Here is a 22,920-nt window from a genome sequence, read left to right on the forward strand (position 1 = left end):
ATGAGGGGAAGTGGGGAAATCTTTTGGAAAAGCGTCCCTCACAAGCCTGAGGATGTGGGCGCTTTCTGGGCTGCATCCTTCCTGGGTGGTCAGTTTACCCCGCCAGGCTCTGGATCCCTCCTGTTACGTGAGGGAGTTGACTTCTTACAGCTGTCAGTGCAGACTGCCCAGTTAAAGTGGACGAGCCCCAGTCAGGGGTGCCCCGGGACGTCAGGAAGCCTGCCAAAGGGTGGACCCCCTCAGTGGAGCTTTCGGGGTGCCCGTGGCCTGCATTTGGCTCGTACTCTGCCTGGAGGCTCGTACTCTGCCTGGAGGCTCAGGGGATTCATGGGATGCATTTCAGTCACAGCCATGCAAAGACCCACACTCCCCCTCCCCTGCTTCAGCCCCCCGCCGAGTCTCCGCATCTTCTTTTGCCTGGACTGGCGGAAGTGAGGTTTCTGGGGCCAGGTGGGGTAGCGCTTTAGGAAGCGCTTTCCTATATCTGGGTGAAGGCAGGAAAGGGAGTTTGGAGTAGGGTCGTCCAGACCCCGCTTGGCCCTGGTTCCCAGCCTGGACCATCATCACAGCTGACGGCTTGTGGGGAGAGATTTTCCCAGATGAGGTTTCCCCTCCATGTATTATGTGTGGTCTTAACGAAAGACCGGTTTTGCTGCCTCGTTCGTTGGTAGAACCTTGTATGTTCACTTACAGGGCAAGGCAGGGCAGTGTCAGGGGAGGGGTGGGGCCCATCGGTGGCAGAGGAAGGCTGGAGTGTCCAGTGCTCCCGAGGCCCCGGCCACGCACCTGCCCAGGTGTTCACTCTCTCCCTCCCCCCAGAACCGGCACTGTCTCCTGGACGTCGCCCCCCACGCCATTGAGCGGCTGCACCACATGCACATCTACCCCATCGTCATCTTCATCCACTACAAGAGCGCCAAACACATCAAGTAGGTGACCGGCTCCTCGGGGGCTTGGCTTGGGGCCTTGCTGGGGAGGCGCTGCTGGCTCAAAGCCGTGGGGTGGGGGGCCCCTTGGCCTTGAAATAGGCATCCCATGTCGGAGCGGCCTTCCCCCTCGAGCCCCCATCTCACACTGAGCCAGGCATGTGAACCCAGCACAGCCCTCCCTCCACACCACTCTCCGCGCCGTTCGGATGCTGCTGCCGCTCCCTGAGTAGGTCCAGCTTTTCTGTCTCCCCTCCTGACTCCCAGCCCCTTTCCCCTTCTCCTGCCTCTCAGCTGGGCACTCACAACAGCACAGGAACTGGGTGGCCTGGCCTGGGTCCAGCTCTGCCAGGAGCTGCCTCGTGATGTGGATGGGCCTTTGCTCCCACTGGGCTTGAGTTTCTGTGCAGGTTGGGCTAACGGCTTGCCGAGGTCCTCCTCCACTTTGCCTTTCTGTGCTTCCGGGCTTCTGATACCTGCACTCGGGTGCCAGCTGAGGTGTCTGGTCTCTGTGTGCACACACTGGGGTTCCCACCTTGCCCCTCTCTGCCCGGAGCTCCCCGTGGAGCCTGCAGGCTGTGCTTTACCAGGGGGAGCCCATGGGGGCCCTGTGGTGGTGGAGACCCCTGTTACTCTGGGCAGAGAAGCAAAGAGGTGGGAGGGCCGGGGGGAGGTGAGAAGCTCAGCCTGGTTCCCTGGATGTCCCAACAGGGAGCAGAGAGACCCCATCTACCTGAAGGACAAGGTGACTCAGAGGCATTCCAAAGAGCAGTTTGAGACGGCTCAGAAGATTGAGCAGGAGTACAGCAGGTTCTTCACAGGTAGGTGTGCGTCAGGCCTGCAGAGGAGGAGCAGGCGGCGGGGACGGATGCAGGCTTCCCAAGGACGTCTTCCTAGAAGTGGTAACAGCCCGCACTTCCGGGGTGCCCGGTGGATGCTGGCACAGTGAGCACTTTCATCACAGCTGGTCTGATGGCAGGCCCAGGGCAGCTTCAGGAAGTTGCAGGTCCAAAGGTAAAGTCCACTAATTCTGGCCTTGGGTCACAGTCTGGCCCTGTGTGGCGGCTGCACAGGCGCCCTGTAGCACAGCTCCAGCGTTCCCTGGGCGGCTAGCACGGCGGTGGTGGCCGTGACCATCTGTCCCCAGCGCCTTCCAGGTCAGGCCAGTTTTGCAGTGAAGTTTGAAGATAAGCTGCACCTTCACTATCTCTGGTCTTTGAAACAAAGCAAACCAGGAGAAGCAGGGTTCCAGTTGACCAACTGCCATTTCACTTTGTGACTTTCAACCTCTTCCATGAAAGCAGTCATTTGTAGGGGGCATAATAACACCGTGGCCACAGAGAGGTGGAGACAGTGATTTTAATTAACTTGCGGAGAGTGTTGTGATCTAGTTCGGTGCTTCTCATGCAACATTTGGCCTCAAAACCCAGCCTTGGTGCTTCTGTCTACGTATGTGTCATGTGTGTTTGTGTTTTAATTTCCAGTCCATTACAGACCAGTATTTCAGTCAGATACATTAACAAGTACTAGAGAAGAGAACATTAAAAACTCCAAAACTTAACAAAATAAAAGCCTTGACTTTTTGTAAGATTCAACAGATGTAAAATTACTCTGTCACATTTCCATAGCAGTTTCTAAACCCTCGCTGTCCATTTCTGTGGCAAGCAGCCAGCGCTCGGCGCTGTTCCGTGGATCCCGCAGAGAGCCCTGGTCTAGTGTCTGCCGGGCTGTGGTGCTGAAAGCCTGCAGAGCAGGCCTGAGCCAGAGCTGGAGACATTCCATCATCTTTGCTGGGAATCTTCTCCGGGCCATGGGATGCCCAGCTTCCGAGACCCAACCTTGTCACCTGTAGAATCCTGCTGCCGATCGGACCATCACAACACAGCCCAGACTGCCTTCCAGTGTGCTGGGACTCCCCATTGCATGACTAGGCAAAGCAGCCCAGAGCATCATTGCAGTGGGGCCTGGCCATTCATGTGTGTGGTCAGATCCTGTCATCCCTGTTACAGGGACCAGGGCAGCCTGGCAAAATGGGACACCAGCCTTCATTTGAGCGTAAAATTTTAACATCCTATGGAACAGTTGCCGAGAGGGATAGGTAAAAAGCCGAAGTGATTTGCACTCAACTCTTTATTTTTCCTTTTCCAATTTCTCACTGATGGAAGAGAGTGAGAGGCGGGCGTGGGGCAGGAGGGCCAGGTAGCTCAAAACAGGCAGAAGGCCAGGAAGAGTAAAATGCGTTTATTTGCCTTCACCCTGGGGTCTTCCTCTGGGCCAATGACGTGTGTGTTTGGGGGCTCTCTTGCAGGGGTCGTCCAGGGAGGAGCCCTGTCGAGCATTTGCGCTCAGATCTTGGCAATGGTCAACCAAGAGCAGAATAAAGTCCTGTGGATCCCAGCCAGCCCTCTCTAGAACTCGGTGCTGGGGACGGCTGCAGCTTGGCCGCCGGCGTGACTGCCGGGCTCAGCTCTCTTTAGCGACTAAAGATAGACGCCTCTGTATATAAACGCGAAGGGGAAGGATCCATGAAGCAGGACTCCAGAAGCACCTCCTTTGTAGACAGAGGGCCGCAGACTCTGTTCCTCTCACTCGTGCGCTGTAAGACAGAAGACTCTGTAGAGGGGCTCGACACCAACCTTTCTCGTAGCCAGCTCATCAGAGATGCTGCAAAGAGAACCTTTCAGATCACAAGTTTACAAGCCTTTTCTAAGTATTCGGTTGTTTATGTTTACTTGAACGGCTCCATGTTGTCGCTGCCCAGCCCCTGCCCTTTTCCTCACTGTCGCTTTGGTGTTGGTTTTGTGCCTGTTTTCAGCGAGACGACTCTGGAGCCTCGCTGGGGGCCGCTTTGCTTTGGGAGGTTCTTGTCAGTGGGACCAGAGCTTTGACAAACTTCATGCTCCTTGGTGGTACCTCTCCTGGAAGGACCTGCGAGTGCGGATGCTTCGACCGTCGGTGGGCGCGGAACCAGTGCCTTTGTGGGGCAGACTCTCCGGCGGCAGTGTATTTCCCTCCTGCACAGAGGAGGGCGACTTGGGCCCGTCTCGCGGACGCGCCCCTCAGACTTCGTCTCCGGCCCTCTGCGTCCTCTTCTCGTCCACCTGCATCCATGATTCCAGCGTTCTCTCTGGTCCTCAGAGCTTCACGGGTTCACTGTGACACAGCCGGTTCCAGGCAGGGGGTTAGGCTGGGGCTGATGCATGCCACTGGGTCCTCTTTAGGTTCTGTGAACAGTGACAGCCTTTACCAGTGCAGACTTTGCAGGGTAATTCCTAAGCGCTCTAGAGTGGGGCGGGCACATCAGCTCTACTTGATATAAAAACATTCGTGTTTCAGACTTTGAGCAGAGAACCCTTGCGGAAGCTTAAGGATTAGTGCAGTCACTGTCAAAACTCAAAAAAAGAGAAACCGGGATCTATCTAGTTTTGGCTCCAGTGCTTACAGCATGAGCAGTGCTCCACGGGGATGGCTTTGTTTGGGGTTTGTGTGTTTTTTTTTTGTTTTTTTTTTTTTTTCTACCGCTTCTGACGCTGGATGTTTCTGGCTGAAGGTTTGATCTGGTTCCTCCTTAAACTGTGCGTCCTCTTAATAATAGGTACTGTACGGGGCTCCGGGTAAGTGTCACTGGGGTAGGACCTCTATTTTAATACTGTTCCTAACATTTCATTTTACTAGCAAGAAATCGCTGATTTCATTTTATTCTTTGTAATTCTAGACACTAGATTATAGTTTAGCCATAGTGACATTTTTTTAAAAAAGGGATATATTTTCTTGCACAGTTGTTCGAAAAGAGACACGTTTCAGTCCTCAGCGCTGCCCTTCGTTTCACAGGTACACGCGTTCTGGCTCAGACAACTGGGACCCCCTGCAGGCTGTCGAGGGGTCTCACTGGCGCCCTGCGGGGCTGCTGCTCTGGGCGGCGGGGGTGGGACGGTGATGGTACAGTGTGCACAGGTACTGTTCGGACAGACTGGGATTTTCTGTACTAAAACCTTCCTTTGTATCGAAAGTTAAACAGACTTTAGTACAATAAATAAAGGTCAATTTCTGTAACTTGTTGTGGTGAGGAGACCTGCATTCATTGAGTTTCCATCTTTCCCGCCTCCTGCCCTCTCTCTGTTGCTAAGTTTGAGGCCGCCTTCCTCCCCTGCGGCAGGTGGCTGGAATCGCCGCCACGTGAGGTTCTCGCCAGCTCTCACGATGGCCAGGAGCCCCTCTTAGCTGTGGCCTCAGCCCCTCTGACTCCCTCCTTCCCTCCCATGTGTCCCTCTGTCCAGCAGAGCTGTGGGTAGTGCGTGCGGCCAGGCAGCTGATTTGTGCAAGATTCAGATCCTGCCCTGGGGGCTCCCATTCAGATATGCAGGTTTGGGCTGGGCCGAGAAAAGCAAAGGGGGTTTGAAGGACGCCAGTGTCCCCTCGTGTTCTCAGTCAAGTCCCTGTCTGCCAGGGGGTGAGGCCCAGACCGGGCCCCCGGGGTGAAGAAGGCCGAGCCTGGCCCAGGGGCTGTAGTGCGAGACCACCCACGGCTCTCCTGGGTAGCCACTCTGGGCCTGAAAGTCTGTTCCAGGGTGGCAGGAAGGCTGGGAGAAGTGGCCAGGAGGCCCAGGTCAGAGCAGAGCCCTCCTCCTCTGCTCTGTTTGCTCGGAGGAGCTTGAGGGCAGACTCTCCTGGAAAAGCCTCACGCCACGCCAGAGGCTGGGCCAGCAGGGGCCGACTCGGCGCCAGTGCCTCCCTGGTCATGGCCCACGGGTGCAGCTCCACTGTGGACCCTGCAGTTCTTACCTGCTGGTCCCTCTGGCCTTGCCTGCAGCCACAGGAGTCGCCGAGCTGCGTCGGACTGTGGCCGTGGAGAGGAGGGGAGGGCCTGTGCAGCCGGCCGGGTCCCAAGCCCGCCGCTCCTCGGCCTGCGTGAAGCCAGCCATAGGGTCGCCTACATCTTCTTGACAAACTCAGCACTGACCTTGGGGGAGGAGGGCGTGCGCCACGGCCTGGATCCTGTGACCCACCCAACAAATGCTCGTTTGAGGACATGGTTTCTTTTAAAAGAGGTCCATGAGGATGCCAAAGCCACGGCAGCCCACACTTGTTGCGTTATGAGTGATTTTTATTTTCTTCTTTAGACTCTTCTGTACTTTCCAAGTTTTCTGCGGGAAACGTGGTTTTCTTTTACAATCGCAGGGTAAAACCGCTACGCCTCTTCAAACGGAGGGCAGTTAGGTCGCTGAGCTCATAGACTGCTTGTTTCTGGATGCACTGAGGCCTTGCAGGGCTGCCCCTGGGACACCGCTGAGTGGCACTGGGTTGGGCGGGTGTGCAGTTGTGTTTGTCTCTAAACCGTGCAGAGCCCAGGCAGGGGCTGGAGGTGCGCAGCCTTTGCCCCTAGTTGGTGTCTGTCGTACACAGGCTCAGATCCTTCTGGAAAGGCACAGCTGACTTTCATCTCCAGCCTTGAGGCCTTGGACAGATCTCGCCTGGGCCTCCAAAGACAGTGCAGACGAGATGACCTCTGAGGCCCCCTCCCATGCTGACACCTGAGTTAGGGGCGCGGAGTGGGACTTCCCTCCTGGCCTTGCAGAGCCTGAGCAAAACCCCAGCTCTGGGAGCCTCGGCACACGTGACTTTCTGAGACTGGAGGAGTCCTTGACGCCTAATGTGCAGGAGCAGAAGCTGAAGGGGTCTGGACCGGGAGCCAAACACTGGCCCAAAGTCCTGGGCCTCTCTGGCCGGAACAAGGCTCTGAGGCTGACCAAAGTGGCTGGACAACTGGAGTTTGGGGCTGGGAAGCTGAGCTGCCGCCCCTCTCGGGGTTGACAGGGCAGAGGGCCACCCGGGTCACGGATGCCAAGGACGGACGGAGAGAAATAACGAGGAATTGCCGGGTGGGGCGCAGAGCAAGCGTGATCTCACAGCTGGGAGTATGGCTGGCATGGAGGCGATCATCTTCTTGCAGGGGATGGGGCTCCGAGGCCCGAGCCTGGACAGCCGGGCCTTCTCCCCTGCACCCTTCTGCTGCTCTTCTCCCTGTGGCTTTCCTGGACCTTATTTCAATCATGCATGCTCTTTTTTTCATGTGCTCATACCTTCCAGAATGTAGTCTCTGGCTTCTTGATGGTTTTCCCCTTCAGGTCTCCTTGCTATTATGAGTTTATATCATTTTTTTCAACCGTGAAATGTGTCATACATACGGAAGAGCATATACAGTATAAATATACGGTCTAAAGAACAATAAAATGGACAGTGCGTCCACTGTTACGGAACACTACCACTACTGTAGAAGCCATCTTAACACCCAACAGTAGCTGAATTCTCCACCTTTTCCCCCAAAGTGAGCACTGTACTGACTTGTGGTTTAATGATTTCCTTGCTTTTTTCTATTTTCACCCCCAGTGGAGGTGTTTTGAAACAATGTCGTGTGTGGTTTTGAAAACACTGGGCCTCAAGCACACACTGAGCTGTGAGGGCACAGGGCAGCACTGCCACTGTTTGATGACATTCGCCAGACAATATAATGGGCTCTCCGGGGCAGGGCGAGCCTCCGCTTCCCTGGGAACTTTGAAGAGCCCTTTCCCCTTGGGGAAGTCAGTGAGCAGGGACTTGAATGAGTCCTGGGGCGTGTGGCCGTGCCGTGTCTGGCAGAAATATGGTCAGAGGGCGTGGACCGCTGACTGCAGTTTTCAGGCTCACCACAGCCATCCTCTGGATTTCAGCAGTAAGCCAAAGCTGAGCACGTCTGTGGGAGGAAATGCTGGTTCCTCTTGCTGATCTGGAGAGCAGGAAGGTCTCCAGCGCATGTCGATAAAAGCCTAGGAGAAATAAGACCCGGGGCCGGGATCACCTTAACGTTCTGTTCTTAGCCGAGCCCTATGAAACGAGCAGAGGCTTTGGTGCTAACAGCTCTGGACGTTTCTGTCTTGAGTCCCTGCTCCAGACCAGACTTCTTGTCCTCTTGGTCTGGTGCCAGCCCTCGTCCTGGTACCTCCTCTACTTTCCTGAGAATTTCCTGGGAGTTTGCTTGATTTCTTTCTTTGACTTTCCTCTCCTCTCTTTTGATGGATCTCCTGTTTCTTGTGCTGCTTGTGAGGAGAAAGGATTAACCCCTGATCCGAATTCTTTCTTCAGAGGAAGATGACTCCATTTACCTTCTCTTAGGATTGTTTTCTAGAGAAGTTCTGGATTAAGAAAAAGGCAAGGTCTGTATCCACCATGGCCTGCTGATCGGCGCGTCTGGGTTGGGAGGCCTGAGGGTCAAAGTAAACTGACAGATAAACTTGCTGTCGGGTTTCCTCCTCGTCCTCCCTCCTTTCTGGAGCTTCCATTATTTATCCGTTGCACACCCTGGACAGAGTCCCTCAATTTCTGACCTCCTATTGGCATCGTTTCGTCATTTTGCTCTTTTTTGGAGGGGATTCACTCAGCTGTATCTTTCGAGCCTTTCTGTTGAGTTGTTCAGCTTTTGCTATCCGGTTTTTGATTTCCAAGAACTCTTTCTGAATGTCATTTTTTTATATCATTCTATGCTTGTTTCTTGGATATAATATCTTCTCACACCTGAAGACAGATATTTTTTCTTCTCACGTAATTCTAATTCCTCCAAGGTTTAAGGTTTTTTTATTTGCTGGTAGCTTATTTATTTATTTATTTATTTATTTTGTGGTCTGGGGGATACCAGGACTGGGGATACCTTGTCTTGTATATTAGCGCTTTAACCTCAGGTATCAGGTAATCCTTTTGTGTCAGCTAATGATTAATCATGGGCATTTAATTTAATGGTCCAGAACAAATGGGGAGGTGTGTAGTCTGAGTTTCTCTAGAGTGGCCTGGTTGGGCTGCTCACTGGGGAATCCTAGTGATGGTCTCCTTAGGTCTGCCTTCCGATTCCCCACAGGAGTCCTTCCACTCCTGATGGGATGGGTCGGCCTGGCAGCATCCCTGAGCCCACTGGGGAAGAAGGCGGGGAGACTCTTTGCATTCAGGAGTCAGTACGGCAGCATCCAGTCCCTTAGTCCTTTTCTCTTCAGTATGGTACCAGTTCTCTGATCTGTGCGCGGTGTCCCTAGTCCAGGAATCCTTTCTTACATTCTCCAGGCAAAAAAAACTCCCGGCTTCTTCAGCGTTGAGGGCAATGCGGTAGCCCTGTAGCTTGGATTGAATCATGCCTGCCCAGATTATCCAGGGTGCTCCCTTACTCTCTTCTTTTAAATTTATTTATTTTTTGGCTGTGTTGAGTCTTCGTTGCTGTGCACACGGGCTTTCTCTAGTTGTGGCGAGCGGGGCTACTCTTCGTTGCGGTGCGCAGGCTTCTCATTGCGGTGGCTTCTCTTGTTGCGGAGCACGGGCTGTAGGCACACGGGCTTCAGTAGTTGTGGCACGCGGGCTCAGTAGTTGTGGCTCGTGGGCTCTAGAGCGCAAGCTCAGTAGTTGTGGCACACAGGCTTAGTTGCTCCACGGCATGTGGGATCTTCCCGGACCAGGGCTCCAACCCGTGTCCCTTGCATTGCCAGGTGGATTCTTTTTTTTTTTTTTAAAGAAGGTGTTGGGCGTAGAGTTTATTAATTAATTAATTAATTTTTGCTGTGTTGGGTCTTCGTTTCTGTGCGAGGGCTTTCTCTAGTTGTGGCAAGCGGGGGCCACTCTTCATCGCGGTTCACAGGCCTCTCACTGTCGCGGCCTCTCTTGCTGCGGAGCACAGGCTCCAGACGCGCAGGCTCAGTAGTTGTGGCTTACGGGCCCAGTTGCTCCGCGGCATGTGGGATCCTCCCAGGCCAGGGCTCGAACCCGTGTCCCCTGCATTGGCAGGCAGATTCTCAACCATTGCGCCACCAGGGAAGCCCCCAGGCGGATTCTTAATCACTGCGCCACCAGGGAAGCCCAGCCCTTACTCTTAATGTTGACTGATCGGGGCTTTAATCACATCTGCAAAATGCCTTCACGGTAACACACAGCTCAGTGTTTAACTGAATAACAGGACTGTGGCCTTGTCAAACTGACACACCAAAAGAACTGTCCCAGTGGGTTTACCAATAACTTACCTAACCAGTTCCCAACAAATGGGCATTCAGATTAAGTTTACTGTTGTTGTGTTTGTATATAGACTCACTTAACTTGATAGAAGCTTCTCTGTTGGGTTTATGGCTTACAGATAGGACATCAAGGCTTTGGGCAAGTTATAGGAGATTGCCTCAGCCCTTTCTTTTTGCCACGTTGCCTTTGGGATAAAAGCAGACTTGTGCTTAGTTTGGAGATGATCTTAGCTTCTCACAGATGCTACCTGCTCTGAGGAAGTTAACCATCTAAGAAGCTGCTTTATGCCTACTTGTCAAAGATGGACAGAGATGCCCTGAGGACTAAGCGACTGTGGGACTAAGAAGAGGGGCTGGCCGGCCCAGATGCAGACTCGACTGGAGGCTTCTGTGGGGCCAGGCTGCCCCCGAGCACGTCATGGGGTGTGCATCTCAGGACACACAATGATAATGAACAGAATCAAACAAAACCTGCTTTGAGCCCAGCAACGGTGTGTGCTGGTGTTGGTTCTGCATGGAAATAAAAATGATAAATCTAAACTTGCAAGACATTTTGCTAGAAATGACAGTGGCTATTTTTGACCAACAGCTTATTTTTATTAAGATGATCTGCTCATAATTAGAGTGAAGCTAATATATGTTTAATTTGGGCATTTTACAAGTTTACATTTTCCTTGAAGTACAGTAAGTTGTTTTTACATTTTTGTGTTTGAAATACGTTAAATACTTCTGATAACATTTTATGATTTCTAAACAACTCCCTTGTTCCTAAAAACCAGCGTATTTTTTAAAGTTAGCTTTTGTGACATCCTGTGTCATCTCTTGTTTCTGTGTGTTGCAGGGTCTAGACTAAGCGAGTGACTCTCTAGGATGCTACTGCTTGAGGTCATCTTCATTTATGGGAAGTACAATTGATTAAAACCAAAAATCTCAGAGTTGAATCTGAAAGGCGTGTGTCTGTACACGAAGGTCCTTGTTTCAGGTCACAGCCCAGGTAATTGGCCCTTAAAAATGCAGAACATGGGATGGAAGCCCATCAGAAGAGCTTCTCTGGGTCCCTCGAAGGCTGCACACTCGTTTCCCCAACAGTCCAAGGTTGAGGGCCCAGGGATTGGGGAACTCTAGACTATTGGCCTCCGTGCCAGAGCAGGGCTTCATCCTTCAGTCCTGTAATAGCAGGCTTGACCTCCTGTGGGTTATATGGGTTATATGACGCTCTTGACGCTGCTGGTATCCCCAAGAGGTCAGGCATTACTGCTTACTATCCGACGACCCAGTCAGCAAGAGGCGGAGCGACAGCCTTAGCGTCTCATGCCCGTCTCTGGGGTCCGCGCTTTTAGCCGCGGCTCGCGCCCGTCTCTGGAGCTCCGTGAAGCAGCGTTCTTAATCCCCTCTCCTCGCGCACCAGGAAACAAAGAGGGAAGAAAAAGTCTCTTGCTTCTTCGGCAGGTCCAGACTTTTCCCCGGACTCCCTCCCGGCTAGCCGTGGTGCACTAACCCCCTGCTGGCTGTGTTCACGCCGCCAACCCCAGTCCTCTCCTTGCGCTCCGACCGAAGCCGGAGCCTCAACTCCCAGCCCCGCCCGCCCCGGCGGGGGAGCAGACAAGCCTCTCAGGCTGGTGAGTGCCGGTTGGCCCTGATCCTCTGTGTTGGAATCTCTCCGCTTTGCCCTCCGCACCCCTGTTGCTGCGCTCTCCTCCGCGGCTGCGAAGCTCCCCCTTCCGCCTCCCGCAGTCTCCGCCCGCGAAGGGGCTTCCTAGTGTGTGGACACTTTTCCTCCTTCACAGCTCCCTCCCGCTGGTGCAGGACCCGTCCCTATCCTTTTGTCTCTGTTTATTCTTTTTTCTTTTGCCCTACCCAGGTACGTGGGGAGTTTCTTGCCTTTTGGGAGGTCTGAGGTCTTCTGCCAGCATTCAGTAGGTGTTCTGTAGGAGTTGTTCCACGTGTAGATGTATTTCTGGTGTATCTGTGGGGAAGAAGGTGATCCCCGCGTCTTACTCTTCCGCCATCTTCCCGGAAGTTCCTGTGCTCCTTTTGAGGCCAGGTGCGGGCTTCTTATCCCTTGTCAGCCCTTCCACCCCGAGACAGAAATAAGTGTAGGAGAGGTGAGATCCTTGGTAAGGGCAAGTGAGTCTCTCTGATCTCTAGGTATCCAGTCAGAAGCTCTCCTAGTTGTACGGCACAGCCATGGGCAACTAGATGGATGAAGAGCTAAGATGTCCTGAGGAAGCAGTAATAATAGCAATGAAGGCAGTTATGTGGGCCTTATCATGTGCCAGGTACTTCCCTAAGTAGTTCATATGTATTCACCTCCAACCCTATTTGGTAGGTACTATTATCCCCATTTACAGATGAGGAAACTGAGGAACACAGAAGCTGAGTAACTTGCTTAACTGACCAGTGGCAATGCCAGAGTCTGTGTTCTTAACTTCTCTTTTGGAACACCTGCCAGGCAATTGAGAAGGTGGTCATTCCCAACCCAGACCCGGGTGCCTGGGCCAGGCCCGGGAGGAGGTCCCGAGAAGTAGGTGGTTGTGCTAATCCAGCAAAGGACAAAGCTTGGCCAAGGGAAGTGGGAGCCGGAGGAAACAGCAACCAAGCAGGAGCGGGAGGCTATCCTCAAACTCAGCTGGTCCTGCTCCAAAGTCATGCTTAACTGTGGGGCATGTGATTCCCCGGGGCAGTTCTCTGCTGGCTGGCTGATGCCATGGCTGGAGGCCTGAGATAGCCAGCCTTGCCAATGTCTACCTCCAACATGGAAGCAGGCTCGGCATTGGTCATTAGGGAAGGGCCAGAGAGGCTGTGACCCTATGCCCTGGTCATTGTGGCCCAATCTGTGGACAGAAGTATCTGTTCAGTTAGGACAGTGACACCAGTACTTAAAATGTCATCTTACGAGAGGACCTCAGCTTTTGAAACTTGCCAAGCTTGATGGCCTCTTCCCTCCCACTCCTCTGGCCCTCGCCCCCCGTGGACAATCAGGAAGTAGAGGTGATCCATTTCCAGAGTGGACACCATTGACTGTGAAAGAGGTAGGCTCCTTAAAAATCCTTTTAAGGAATTATTTTCAAGAAATTCTTTTTTTAAGAATTTAACTAGAAGGGACTGCTAGAAATATACCATCAGTTGCCTAGTGGAGTATATGTATTTTTCAAATGTTTTATCAACAAAGCTGCAATTTTCAGGTGACCTGCTACTGCTGTGTGTAGGTGGGAGCCCAAGTTAGGATCTTTGCTTGGGGGAAAACCTCCCAAGAAGCCCCTCTTAGCTGTGTCCATGTGAGATCAGTGGCAGCCTTGCCTCTGTGTGTATAAAAGGTCTCGAACAAAACTTCCAGGCTTCCAGGGACCAGGTGCTTCAATGTGCATTCCTCTGGGGAAGCAAGTTACTTGGATTTGCCCTTAGCCTTAAGCCTCTGCAGCAGAAAGTCACTGTGAAGAAAGGCTCTCCAGGGAGATGATGTCATGATGAGGGCTCTGGCTGGCCCCAAGGACAAGCTGAGGACACGACAGAGCCGCTGAGGGTACATGGGATCTTGGTATCTGCTTGTGACCTTGGTGGAGATCTGAAGCGTCAGGAACACCATCTTATTTGTGGGCAAGAGTGTCTTACTGTTCGGGGTCAGTGGTCAGAGGCAACAGTGTATAGAAGCAGCAGAAGTCATGGAAGCTAAAAATGGCAGCTGATTCCTGATTCTCGCCCCCAGGAGGCTGGGGAAAACAGGCTGAGCAACCTCGGGATTCTTGGGCAACTTTAGGGTGGTAGTTGGAAGAGATCCTGGGCAGGCCTACTAATCTGGAAAGCAAAAGGTCAGGCGTAGGTCTACATAAAAATGCTACAATAAAATGTACTGCCACCCTGATTTCATAGAGCAAGCCAAATGCTCACACAGAGGTAAGAGTCAGGTTCCCCGAGTCCCTGGGCTATCCTCTGAAGACTTTGCACGGTTCAGCCCTACAGCAAACCCTGATGATGAATCCTAAGACTTTTTAGGGAGACATGATGCTGGGCTTCAAACATCTGAAGGACCATTAGAACCGGGCCCAAGGAGAGAAGTTCCCAGAGGGAGTGGAGATTTCTGCTCAGCGTGGGGAAGAGCTTCCCGGCCACCGCACCTGTTTCATGGTGCAGCGCAGCGCTGAGACCCCAGGCCGGGTGATGGCTGGCCTGTGAATCAGCTAGGCCACGTGCTCCCAATACTGCCGGCCTCACCCTGGGCCCATTCCTGGCTGGGTTTTCAGGTTGCCACTCCCAACCTGTACACAAAAGTAGCCTGGGGAATCACAACAGCTCCAGACCCCATTCCCCAGATGTTCCTCCATGACTCCTTTCAGGTGGAAGGACCCCATGTCCAGGATGACATGGGACCCTTCTGTCTGCTCTCTGGGCTCCCCAGTCCCCAGGGCAGGACTGCTTCCATCAAAGGAAACCCAAGATGAGGCAGACTTCAAATTCTCTTCCTGCATTGACTCTTGGGAATGCATGTTTGGGTCCCTGAAGATAAACCCTGTTGGGAGAGGCTGAGAACACAGCCTAGGATGACCAGTTAGTGCCTACTTCTTAAAAATGACTTAATGAAGTCTTAATGACACTCCTTGGAAGTAAGAGAAAAGCAGCAAAGAGGATTGTTGGTGTGTTTCCACCCGAGGCTGCCTTCTAGAGAGAGATTCAAAGAATGACTGACACCTGCTGTCCTGGCTTCCTTAATAAGCCTGACCAAACTACTCGTATGAAATTAGTGGGAATTCTGACGTAGCTTAAGGTATGTATATTGAGTAAATCATTTGAATTTTCTCTTTTGTATGAAGCATTGAAATATTGCTGAAAACAGACATCCCTCGTAGATGCCAGAACTTACTCTTTCTTTCAAGCCAAGGGAGTTGGTGTTAAAAAGGGTTCTGCCTCTGAATCAGTGTGACCTTGATAAAGTCACCCCAGTTCTTTGGGTCTCGGTTTTCCCATCTGTAAAAATAGAGTTTGGGGAAAGGGAACATGGAAGACTCCCCCTAAGTGAGCAGTCAGCCTCGTGAGGAGTCCTTGACGATGTGGAGTCTGGGGAGGAGCCCGTCGCCAAACTGATGCCGATTGCCTACCGGCTCAGGGGCTGCTCGCCCTTTGGATAGGGTGGCTGGCACTCTGTGTGATGGTAGTGATGCCTGTTGGCCTGGACTGAGATGGGTTGAGTTGGGGTCATGGAGAAAGTCGTTCGGGGTTGAGCTGGGTCTCAGAATAGGGTCTGCCTGTAGCAGCTGCACTCTGACTAGGGCTGGGCCTCCCTCCTGCATCCCCTGTGCTTGGCTCCAGAGTCTTAGAGCAGAGCTGGCACTCCACTCTCCCTTCCCAAGGCCTTATTGCAGTAGGGGCGAGTCTTCCACTTCACTGGCTAATTTCCTCCTAAGGTCCAGTGGGCTGAATGAGAGTCTGATTATGACTCCTACACTTTTTCACGACTTAAGACACAATTTTGTGAAAATAAAAGCACTTCCCTGCCCAAGTTATACTGACCGGCAAAAAATTATTTCTGATCCATGATACATTTTGAGTTAAACATTACCCCTCTGAACTTATAACAATATGGCCTGAGTGAGCTTCAATTTCTGATTCTTTTTGAAATTGGATTTTTTTTTAAATCACAGAGATAATATATGCTTACTGTGGAGCATTCAAATAACACAAAAGAGTATAGTGTGAAGAAGCAAAGTCTCCCTTTGTTTCCAGAACCTTCCAGGATGGCTGGGCCCGTGAGCCATGGCCGCAGAGCCTGCGCGTCCGGAGCCTGTGCTCCACAACGGGAGAGGCTGCAACGGTGAGAGGCCCGTGTACTGGAAAAAAAAAAAAGCTTTTATCAGAACGCCGATATAAAAATTATATGTGCCTCCGTTATAGAAAAAAGGAGAAATTGTCATTTAATGGGGTTTTTGCGACATTGCCACTCCATGTCCTAAAGCGCTATGTGATGTTCTTACCATCCCTCTTGATGTCTCCTCTGTACGCCCTGCTGGTTAAGTGCAGAGCCTCCAGGTCTCATTCTCTGATGGCCCGGACCCCGCTTGGAACACCTGTCCCTTCACACTGTTTCCAGAGCACCTCACCCGTTATCTCTGTGATGGCTAGTGATGGTTCAGATCTGTTTGAATTTTTTTATACCATTACTTTAATTAAAAAAAAAGCTTAGGATCTCTAGTTTATCTCTTAGTTGAGAATATTTAACAACACCTCATCTGTATAAAGATTCTTTTACCTAGCAACCTCAGTTGTCTGAAACAGTCAAAAAAAGGAAAAGGAAAAAAGCAGTGAAAACAGATGCCAAAAGCCCATGCAGTAAACTTCATGACACTGCATTAAAAAATCCCAAACCCTTCCAGGCAGAAGTGTGTTTGAAATAGGCCTTGACCTGTGGGCATAGCATCTAGTAAAATGACAGGAAATGCGAAGAAGTGTCTGGGGGTGACTGTCAGAAGCCCAGCTCTCTCTGTTCCATCTCTTAGACAGCCGGTCTTCACGCTGGGCTGGGTGGACCGGGTTGTTATTCATCGCCTAAATCCGCATTGCCTCTTCCATCCAGAGACCCCCTCAGCCCTGGCTGATGGTGCAGATTTGGATTAGAGAATCCTTCCTTGTCATGTCCCACCCTCCCTGGTTCCTAACTGGCCCTTCCAAGTGCCAGTCATTGCTCTTATTCATTGAACACCTGCATGTGCTGGGCACAGGGGAACAAAGGTGAATAAGACATGGTCCCTGTCCCGAGGAGCTCGCAGCCTTGTGGGGAGAGAGGCCTGCCACGCAGCTATGCGTGGATGCCTGAGTGCCGTGGTAGAGCTCTGTTGAGGATTGTTCCCATTCAGGGATTTTCTAGCTGTCCTGTTTATGCTGGATATGGGACAAGGGCGGGCCCTAGGGCCACGATGGCTCCTACAGGCAGGATCCCTGAGTGCTTCTGGGCAGAGGTTCTGTCACAAGACGAGTGATAAGCAGGAGATGGGGTGGGCGGGTCCTGGAACCAAGGGCCTGTGAGGCAGTGGGCAAGTGTTGTAGCCCATCTCTGCAGAGAGAGCCCCTCCTTGCCAGCATTATTTGAGGTGCTGGGGGCCATGGTAGTTGAAAGAATACAGAAATGGGGCAGGATGATGGATTGCTTGTCTGGGGAAAGGGATTCCTGTGAGTTGGGTGAGTTTTGGTCAAATATAATGAGCCATTAAGAATAGTAAGAACTTGAGATGAAGAGCCCAGGGGCCCATGCTTAACCCCAACAGACATTCTCTACAGAAAGATGAGATCAACTTTCTTGCTCAAAAATGTGCCCATGCACTTTGGCAGAGATTGGCTGTGGGGTTTGGAGCACATAGCCACATGCATACCACCCCTACAAAGCAGGAAGGTAGTTTAGATGCCAGCATTTGGGGTTGACTCTTGGGTTTTTGTTTTCGTTTTTTTTTTGGTTGGCAAACAATATTCTTTTTTTTTTTGGCTGCGTTGGGTCTTCGTTGCTGCGCGCGGGCTTTCTGTAGTTGGGGCGAGCGCGGGCTACTCTTCATTGCGGTGCGCGGGCTTCTCATTGCGGTGGCTTCTCTTGTTGCGGAGCATGGGCTCTAGGCACGCGGGCTCCAGTAGTTGTGGCGTGTGGGCTCAGCAGTGGTGGCTTGCGGGTTCTAGAGCGCAGGCTCAGTAGTTGTGGAGCACGGGCTTAGTTGCTTTGCGGCATCTTCCTGGACCATGGCTTGAACCTTTGTCCCCTGCATCGGCAGGTGGGTTCTTAACCACTGCGCCACCAGGTAAGGCTGGCAAACAATATTCTAAGGACAAAGAATTGGAATGGCTGTAAGGAAAGGTTTTCTAATAGAAATGTTTGAAAATGGTGCAGGATTCCTTGAGAGGTACTGAGCTTTCTATCCCTGTAGGGATTTAGGTGTAGTCAAACAGTGGATGGGAAGAGTAGGGCAATTAATAAGTTTGAGCTTCCCCACCAAACTTAGATCTAAAATTAAAATCCTATATACAGCCTTGAGAGGACACTCTAATTTCCCTACTGTTAGAAAGGATTCCTTTTCAGGATTAAGCATGGGAAGCAAACACATTGTTGAGATAATAAAGGATTCTCTACCTGACATGCAGGAGACTTCTTGTTCTAGGAGTTACTTCCTAAAATAACCAACTTGGAATATTTGTTCATCTAGTAAAGTAGTATCCTTATCAAATAATATTTATAAATAAAAAGTGCTGTGCTTGCTGTTACATAGAAAGAAATATCTGCCTTCTAGAAGCTTGTGTTTTAAAACAAACTTTTTTGAAGACTGGAAATGTTTTCTTTTTTTTTTCAAGTTCAAATGTGTACCAGAAGGCTACTTTTGGACTTGGGCTTCTGAAAGATTGAGCACGTGGCTCAAACCCCGGTGAGGGTTCTCTCTTCTCCTTCTCCTACCTGCCTGCCTTGAACGTGGACTTACAGAGCTGGGAAACTGAAGGTTATACTGGGCTGGGGGAGCGGGTGTCACTCCACTGCTTCTGGATGGACCTTTCTGTGTTGCCTGGGTAACGCACCATCCAGCTGACATTTTTGATGGAGCACCGAAAATGCCAGCCTCTCTTCCGAGTACTCAGGAGGCAAGGGCCCTGGCTTTACGATCCTGGAAGCTATCTGAGGCTGGTGATGCCAGAGGGTCCATCACCATACAGAGAGTCATGGTGGACACTCAGCCAATCCATGGCATTTTTCTCTTGAGGTTGGGGAAGAGTATCTTCAGATAAAACTTCAGTTTAGGTTGCCTAATCAGGAGATTAGGAGGAGTGCAGAAGACAACTAGATGCCTAGCTGAATGCATCTGCTTTTCTCCTCTAGGTCTGAGACATGTATCAGGAGCTGAATAGGGCCTCAACCCAGATCCAAGTCTTGGGGCAGGATATGGAGCTACTGACATTTGTATAAAAGGACCTGAGATCCAATCTGGGCAAGACCCATCGAAGAGAAGGAGAAATTGTAAGGGAAAGGGGGTTGTCTTTTGAGAGTGGAGTTCAGATATCCCTGGCAATGCCCCTGCACCCTAAAGAGTGAGTGGAATAGCATCAGCCAGCAGAGGTCTGGGTACCATCGTGAACAGCAACGTCTGTGAGACTGAAATCCATGGAGAGGGGAAGGAGAATTTAAGATGGGTAGATGGGACGTCTTCGGGCAGAGGGGGCTTTTAGCTTTCTTTTGCTTTGTACAAGAAAGTCACTTGAGGCACTCAATGAACCTTCACTGAGGGGAGTCGAGGCAACTGGCTTTGTGCTCGGGTGGAAGGAGCTAGGATACAAAGATGAACAAGGCGTAGTCTCTGCCCGAGCCCATTGGTGAGGCAGGCATTACAAAACATGGAAAAATGGCTACACTCGAGCCCTGTGAGAGAGAAACTTGCAGAGAAAGCCTAGCAAAGCCTCACATTTAAGCTCAAACTTAAACACAGTCAAATTGGCCAGGCAGAGTGGGGATGGGCCAGTGGAACAGCTGGTACACAGATCTGTTCTCATGGAGGAGCAAGGTGCCTTGAAGAATTATGTCTAGAGAGCTGGAACCAAGGGCCCAGGAGAGAGGGGAAGAGAGGGGTAGACATAGGGACAAGATTTGGAAGTGCATTCCATAGGCTATCATTTGGAAAACTATTGCAGTTTTAAAATGAGCATGGCAGGATTAGATTTTTTTTTTGGGGGGGATGTCTTCCCAATGGATTAGAGATGAGTGATGCTGGGTCAGAGGGAGGAACCAGTTAGGAAGCTACTGGTAAGACAAGAATAAATTGAGTGTTCCTAATGATGACACCTCGGTGATGAATCTATTTAGAAATGCAATATCTTATGGATTCGGGGTGGCTGGCAAACTTTTTCTTCCTTCCCTGTGGTTTCCTGGCAGTTGTTCCTTTCTGACCTTTTTTCTTCCCTTATTTTCTCTTAGTTTTTCCTGATACATAAGCATTAAGAACAAAGATTTTCGGGCTTCCCTGGTGGCGCAGTGGTTGGGGGTCCGCCTGCCAAGGCGGGGGGCACGGGTTCATGCCCCGGTCCGGGGGGATCCTGCGTGCCACGGGGCGGCTGGCCCCGTGGGCCGTGGCCGCTGGGCCTGTGTGTCCGGAGCCTGTGTTCTGCGGTGGGAGAGGCCACGGTGGTGAGAGGCCTGCGTACCGCAAAGGAAAGGAAAAAAGAAAAAAAAGGGGGGAAAGAAACCCCAAAAAACCAAAGAATTTTCCTCTGAGAAATCCTGCTTTCAACCCATTTAAATATATAGTGATTCTACTCTCAGAGTAGTTGCTCATTATAGTCTTGATTTTGTTTGCTGCTTGAGAAGAGACTTTTAGACTTCTGTTTTCTTGTCATGTATCTTGTTTTAGTGTTGTTGAGACTTCAATTATTTATGACTAGGTCTGTAATTATAGCCTCAAAAGATTGTTGCATTTTGGAATTTGCGATTTTCTGTGGTCTGATATTTAGTTCTTGAGTCCTTTTTAACAGTATTGCGTGCATATGGTCAAAACCCAAACATTCTGAAGAACATCCAGTTCAGATATGCCTCCCTTGCTCACTCTTGGGACTCAGCCCCCAGTCCTGTCCCCTTCCCCAGAGGCCGCCATGTCTCAATGAGAACTGCTTATGTTTCCAGGGAATTTTTCAAGAGAGAGTACATGCAAGTAGCAACAAGCAGATGTGTGCCCGAATTCCTTGGTTACCTAACTGGCGTTTTTGTTTGTTTCAGTTGCTGATGTCTATCCTGCCTTCACACCTGAGTGGGCCCTCTGGGCCCCGGGCTCCAGGAGGTCAGACAAAGGCAAACTCCTTCCTGGGAGATAGGAAGTGGTGGTTGGAAGAGGTCAGGTAGACTTCCCAGCTAAAGTATGTTTGAAATAGGCCTTGACCTGTGGGCATAGCATCTAGTAAAATGACAGGAAATGAGAAGAAGTGTCTGGTGGTGACTGTCAGAAGCCCAGGTCTCTAGACTGTTCCATCTCTTAGACAGCCAGTCTTCACGCTGGGCTGGGTGGACCGGGTTGTTATTCATCGCCTAAATCCGCATTGCCTCTTCCATCCAGAGACCCACTCAGCCCTGGCTGATGGTGCAGATTTGGATTAGAGAATCCTTCCTTGTCATGTCCCACCCTCCCTGGTTCCTAACTGGCCCTTCCAAGTGCCAGTCATTGCTCTTATTCATTGAACACCTGCATGTGCTGGGCACAGGGGAACAAAGGTGAATAAGACATGGTCCCTGTCCCGAGGAGCTCGCAGCCTTGTGGGGAGAGAGGGCTGCCACGCAGCTATGCGTGGATGCCTGAGTGCCGTGGTAGAGCTCTGTTGAGGATTGTTCCCATTCAGGGATTTTCCAGCTGTCCTGTTTATGCTGGATATGGGACAAGGGCGGGCCCTAGGGCCACGATGGCTCCTACAGGCAGGATCCCTGAGTGCTTCTGGGCAGAGGTTCTGTCACAAGATGAGTGACAACCAGGAGATAGGCAGTGGGCAAGTGTTGTAGCCCATCTCTGTAGAGAGAGTCCCTCCTTGCCAGCATTATTTGAGCTGGTGGGGGCCATGGTAGTTGAAAGAAGGTAGAAATGGGGCAAGGTGGTGAATTGCTTGTCTGGGGAAAGGGATTCCTGTGAGTTGAGTGAATTTTGGTCAAAGACACCCCTTTGAGACAGGTAATTCTGCTGTGATGCCCTAGTCGGTGCGGGGGGTGGGGGGTGTCTCCCAAGGGTTCACCGGCCTTATTGGTTTGTGTCTTTTCTTCTCTTTTTAAAAGTCACTTTTGGGACCCCAAAGGACAAGGACCATCAAAAGGGGACACTGACTGTGATGACAGAAAATTACTTCCATCTGACTGAGCCAGTTTTAGAAGTTTTCAGAGGGAAGCTAAAACTTCCTGGATGACAAATGAGACAAGTGAGAAGGGTTTGCTGCACCAACAGTGAGGCTGGGCGGGAGGGGTAGTGAGGGGAGGGCAGTGCAGGTAGAAAGGCCAGGAGGGCCAGGGCGTTGATGGGGTCAGGAAGGAGCCCAGCTTTAAGGATGGTGGGACAAAAGCATGTAGAAGGGAGAAAGTGGGATAATTAACGGTGACAGACAGAAATGTGGCATTTTCCCTAGGAGTCGAAGAATTTCACGGCGATGAGTGAGGGGACTTATACAATCACATTTGTGTTTCAGAAAAGCTCATGCCAGGTTAGAGCTAATGTTTGTCTATTTCAGAACTCAAAATGCTCCTTCCTGGAACTCCCTGCTTCCTCCCTTCTCTTCCTGGCCTCCATATCTGTAAACATTGTTTTGAAAGGCTACGCACAGTGTGCTATTTGGGCTCAAGGGGCCAAGTCCAGCGGCAGGAGGAACATCACTTCAGAGACTCCACAGGAGACAAGATATGATAATAACAGAAGAGATGGGGTCTGTGGTGCCCCTTCAAGGTTGGGGTAGCAGCCGGGGCAGGCACTCTGCCATTAGCATTTGGAGTGGGAAGAGGCCTTGAACCCGAGCTGATACCGCCTAGCTGCATTTCAACTCCTTCAGGCTGTCACTTTCTAGAGGCCCTGTGCTCTGGGCTTAGCTCTCCAAGCACATAGCATCATCAGCTCAGTCATGGCAAAAACCTTCATGGAAACCACAGTGGATCAGGGTGGGAAAAGGCTGCATGGGAAAAACAGTTGGTATCATAAGGTAACTTGTAGCTGACAAGTGTGGGGAGAAAACATAAGCCAAGGGGTGGGGACCTGTGAGCCCTGAGAAGGGGTGCTGCCATCAGTGCCATGCCCATTTCGGGGTCTCGGTGGCTGTGGGTAGAGGGTTCAGAGCCTGCCCCATCTCAGGGCTCTCTCTTCTCCTCCTCCCACATGGCTGCCTTGAACGTGGACTTGCAGAGTCGGGGATTTGTAGGTTATGCTGGGCCGGGGGAGCGGCTGTCACTCCATTGCCTCTGGATGGACCCTGCTGTGTTGTCGCCCAGGTCATACATCTTCCAGTTGGCT

At 51.4% G+C, this 22,920-nt stretch overlaps 1 protein-coding gene and 1 long non-coding RNA gene across 3 annotated transcripts in view; both read left to right on the forward strand.

Moving 5' to 3' along the window:
• DLG5 (discs large MAGUK scaffold protein 5) overlaps positions 1–5,106 on the forward strand; it is a 120,946-nt gene extending 115,840 nt beyond the window's left edge. Inside the window, exons 30-32 of one of the 2 annotated variants that reach the window (XM_079899600.1) lie at positions 820–929; positions 1,638–1,747; positions 3,235–5,106. In XM_079899600.1, coding sequence (XP_079755726.1) covers positions 820–929; positions 1,638–1,747; positions 3,235–3,338 — 324 coding nt within the window. In that variant the 3' untranslated portion in view covers positions 3,339–5,106. Of the gene's footprint in view, positions 1–819; positions 930–1,637; positions 3,195–3,234 lie in introns of those variants that run through there. The other variant, XM_079899599.1, reaches the window with a different exon arrangement.
• A 15,572-nt stretch (positions 5,107–20,678) lies between these two features.
• Positions 20,679–22,234, forward strand: LOC307175284. Its single transcript, XR_013824287.1, has 3 exons — positions 20,679–20,785; positions 21,705–21,844; positions 22,151–22,234. It is a non-coding gene; the product is annotated as an uncharacterized lncRNA (long non-coding RNA).
• The last annotated feature ends 686 nt before the right edge of the window (positions 22,235–22,920 follow it).

This window comes from Stenella coeruleoalba (assembly GCF_951394435.1).
Source record: "Stenella coeruleoalba genome assembly, chromosome: 16".
Classification (NCBI taxonomy): Eukaryota; Metazoa; Chordata; class Mammalia; order Artiodactyla; family Delphinidae; genus Stenella; species Stenella coeruleoalba.